Source organism: Arachis ipaensis, chromosome B08 (genome assembly GCF_000816755.2).
Source record: "Arachis ipaensis cultivar K30076 chromosome B08, Araip1.1, whole genome shotgun sequence".
NCBI classification, from domain to species: Eukaryota; Viridiplantae; Streptophyta; class Magnoliopsida; order Fabales; family Fabaceae; genus Arachis; species Arachis ipaensis.
The window spans coordinates 124,804,847-124,809,002 of NC_029792.2; the positions used below are offsets into that span (position 1 = coordinate 124,804,847).

The 4,156-nt window shown below is 38.2% G+C and overlaps 1 protein-coding gene across 1 annotated transcript; it reads left to right on the forward strand.

Annotated features, from left to right (window-relative positions):
• LOC107611691 (uncharacterized mitochondrial protein AtMg01250-like) lies at window positions 885-1,347 on the forward strand. Its single transcript, XM_016313592.1, has 2 exons — window positions 885-1,130; window positions 1,240-1,347. Exons 1-2 carry the CDS (start codon window positions 885-887, stop codon window positions 1,345-1,347), a joined length of 354 nt encoding a protein of 117 aa, XP_016169078.1.

Here is a 4,156-nt window from a genome sequence, read left to right on the forward strand (position 1 = left end):
TAGTTGATTTGGTCTCCCTTGACTCTATGTGACCCCTTAGTGTTGACATAGGACTTAGGGATTGAAATTAACTATGCCTATTTGACTTATCTTTGATGTAACGTTGACTAAGTATGATTAACTCTTCATAATCATCATGTGTTTGTGGTCAATGGCTAGGATAGGTAACCTTAGCTCTCAATTACTTGCCAAGAGGTTTTCTTGCATTTGAAGTCTCCTTTCCTTGCATTTAATTGCGTTGACTTTTATTTTTTTGATGTTTAATTTCATGCATGTTTAATTTTCACACTCTTTGTTGAGAAATTGGGTGTTTGGGTGGAATTGAGTTGTGGATGTCCATTCCGCATTGTGTGAGAAAGGTTAATTGGTTTGGTTTCCATTGACGCTAGTCTTTCACTAAGTAATTAGTGAGTTGACTAGGACTTATGGATTGAGATCAATTACGCCTTTGACTAATTCTCAAGGAGGATTGATTGATTTGGATTGCTTCCACACAATTGCCATGTTTGTGGTCCATAACTAGGATAGGAATCCTAAATTCCCCAATTCTTGCCAAGAGTTGCCTTTTACTTCCTTGCATGCTCATTTAATTTCTTGCTATTTACATTTCTTGCTCTCTTGCTATCTTCCAATCCCCATGCTCTCTCCCCTAGCCAATAAATGTACACTTAATTGCAACTCCTGGGGAAGACGACCCGAGGTTTAATTACTCTCAGTTATTTTGTATTAGATTTAATATTTGATTGTGAGAATTCATTGTTGGTTTGGACTATGCCACCAAAGAATTGATTTTTATCTTTTGATTGATTCTAAACCAATGTAAATTCTCATACATCAGACAACATTAGAGGAATTGGGTGAAGGAGTATGTCAGTACGGCTACTATGTCTGTCCTGGTTAATGGGTCACCATCCAAGCCGTTTAACATGGAGAGATGCCTCAGACAAGGGGATCCTCTTTCTCCATTTCTGTTTGTGCTAGTGGTCGATGTGTTGCATCGGATGTCGGGAGAAGCTGTCAGGAACGGGCGCATTGATCCGCTACTGGTCGGAGGAGAGCATATCGAATTGTCACACTTACAATTTGCAGATGATACGATATTGTTTTGTCCCCCGATAACAGAGACAATCGTGAATTATAAGAGACTGTTGCGGTGTTTTGAGTTAATGTCGGGGCTGAGCATCAATTTTGATAAGTCAAATTGATAAGTCAAATCTGATAGCGGTGAATTGTGAGCAGGATTGGATAGATCATGCGTGTGGTCTGCTGGGGTGCAAGCAACCGGTATTACCAGTTAGGTACCTCGGAATTTCCTTGGGTGCGAATCTGCGTATGGTGAAGACTTAGAAACCGATAATAGATAAGGTGGAAGAGAAACTCAGCATGTGGAAAGCAAAGGTCCTAAACAAAGCGGGCAAGCTTGTTCTCATCAAATCAGTGCTGAATAGCCTACCGATATATTACCTAAGTCTGTACAAGATGCCAAAGGCGATTGCGGATAAGCTGATTGCGTTGCAAAGGAGATTTATGTGGTATAAGGGGGATGGTAATGATGGTATCCCGTTAGTTAAGTGGGAGTTGGTTCAGGTACCAAAAAAGGCTGGGGGCTTGGGGATTGGAGATGCAATGCTTCGGAACACAGCGCTCTTGTTTAAGTGGTGGTGGCGGTTTTCAAAAGAGGATTGCCCCTTGTGGAAGAAGATTGTATACTCGTGTAACAACCTGAACCCTGCTGTAATGCTAGTAAATCAGCAGCTACCAGTTAAAGGAGGGCCCTGGAAAGACATCTGCCAATTAAATATAAAAGAGCAGAGGATAAAAGACAAAATGCTTACTGGCCTGGCGATGGAAGTAGGGAATGGAAGGAGAACCCTGTTTTGGGAAGATAACTGGCTACAAGGAGGGCCCCTGAAAGTGACTTTTCCAATACTCTTTTCTATTTCAAACCAACAAGGATCTATGATAGGGGGTTGTGGTTTTTGGGATGGGCTCGAGTGGATATAGAACTTCCAGTGGAGAAGAGAGTTGTTCCAATGGGAGCTGGAACTTGTCCACCAGTTTCATGAGAGGCTAAGGCCGGTGAAGTTGTCAGATGGTAAAAAGGATAATATGGTGTGGAAGTTTGATAGTAAAGGGGTATTTTCTACCAAATCTGTTATGCAGGTCCTACAATCGGAGACTCTGTCAGATGAGATAACGAGTTATAGTTTCACAAGTTCAGTTTGGAGAGGAGTGGTACCTCCGAGAATTGAGCTTTTTGGATGAATTGTGCTTGTTGGTAGAGTTAATACCAAAGAGAGGTTGAGTAGCCTAGGCGTTATTATGCCCAGTGATAATATCTGTGTACTATGTAAGAAGGAGATAGAATCGGTGCAGCATTTATTTCTTCTATGTGAACTAACATGGCAGGTGTGGTGCAGTTGGTTGAGGTCTTTTGGTGAAGTTTTGGCTATTTCTGGAACCATAAAGGAACTGTTTGAGAGTTGGACTGGTAGGCATAAGTGAAAACAAGAGCAGAAGAAGTGGCTGACTGGGTTCTTTGCAGTGATTTGGAACATTTGGGTGAAACGTAATGTTAGGATTTTCAATAATAAGGAAGCAGGTGTTGAGTTCGTAAAAAGGAGGATGTTTCTGAGCTACAAAGAATGGACCGATAGTGATCCTTTTGGTTGTTGATGGCAATGCCGAAAATGACAGGGATTTTATGTATTTCTATGTAGTACTTGTTGTTTGGTTCGTTTGCTCCACTTTACTGTGTTGAATTTTCTTTGGTTAAAAAAAAAGGGTAATTTGGTAATAAAAATAAAAAATTTGAAAAAAAGGACGATTTTAAAACAAACTAAAACCTTAGGAACTATTTTGTAGCGAAAAAAAAGCCGGAAATAAAATAAATTTTTGGCCTCTACGTTAGGAACCAAAATCGTACTTAACTCCTATTTTATTCTGTGGTAATCCTTCATGTGAAAAGAAAAAAATACATCTATCATTTCCATCCATTATTATTATTGCATTAATCTTTTTTAAAAGTTATTTAAAAATTTAGGTCACTCTTCAAATAACGTTACTTAACTTTAAATAACTGCCGACCAATATAGAACAATCTGGATTTTAACTTTTTGATCGGTTGACTGTGATTTACTACCCCAATCAACATTAAACAATGCATGCAAAATAGGAAAAGATAAAAATATAGTAATTAAGAATGATTTAATCGAGAATAAATAATCATTTTGACTTCCAAAATATTTTAATTTTGATACGATATCCATAAAATGATAACGACAAAATATCTCCAAAAAATATAATCTGTTTGACAAAATGACCCAAGTATTTAATTAATTGTTATTTTACTTAGTCAACTGTTAAAACTTTTGCAAAATTATCTGTTTACCTTTACTTTCTCTTATAAAATTATTACTCTATCCCTTTTCTCTCTCTCCAACCCCCCTTTTCATCATCATTACCCATCATCAATTTCCTATCTCCCATTTTTTTTATCACCAATACCCACCACCAACCTCCTTCCCCCTCTCCTTTTCATCACCTTCACCCCCAATCCATTCCATTCTACTGCCACCATTCCACTATCGCCGCTTTGCATCTATTACTACTATCCTACAACTCCAACACCGCCATAACTCTTCAATTGCTATCATCACCTTTATTGACTATAACCTCCACTTCTACTATATTGACTTTCACAATCATCCTAACACCGTATTTACCAACAATAACAATAACCTACAAATCCACCACCACCACAACTCCATTTGCTACTACTTCGATGTCATTCTCTTTAGACGCTTTTTCTCTTTGTCATTCTTTCACTCTCAATTTTTAATTTATTTCTTATTCTCAAATTTTATTTTTCAATTTATTATTATTGACGATAATAATTTTGAGTGTATAGGTTTAGTGCTTGATAGTAGAGATTAGAGGTGACGATAGTGGTGAGTGAGAGGCTGCGAAGGTTGGAGTGGGGTGTGATGAGGTGAGGTGGATTGGTGGCAATGGGATGAAGTGTGATGGTATTGACAACAATGATAATGATAATGATAATGATAATGATGGTGATGATGATTCTAACCGTGGGTGAGTAGAGGTAGATGAAGTATGTGTAATGGCAACGAGATTGGATGGAATAGCAGTTGATGAT

Coding starts and splice junctions, on each gene's coding strand:
- LOC107611691 (XM_016313592.1), top strand. CDS start 885: ATGTCTGTCCTGGTTAATGGGTCACCATCCAAGCCGTTTAACATGGAG. Junction 1,131..1,239: donor CCCCGATAACAGAGACAATC/GTGAATTATAAG, acceptor AATTGTGAGCAG/GATTGGATAGATCATGCGTG.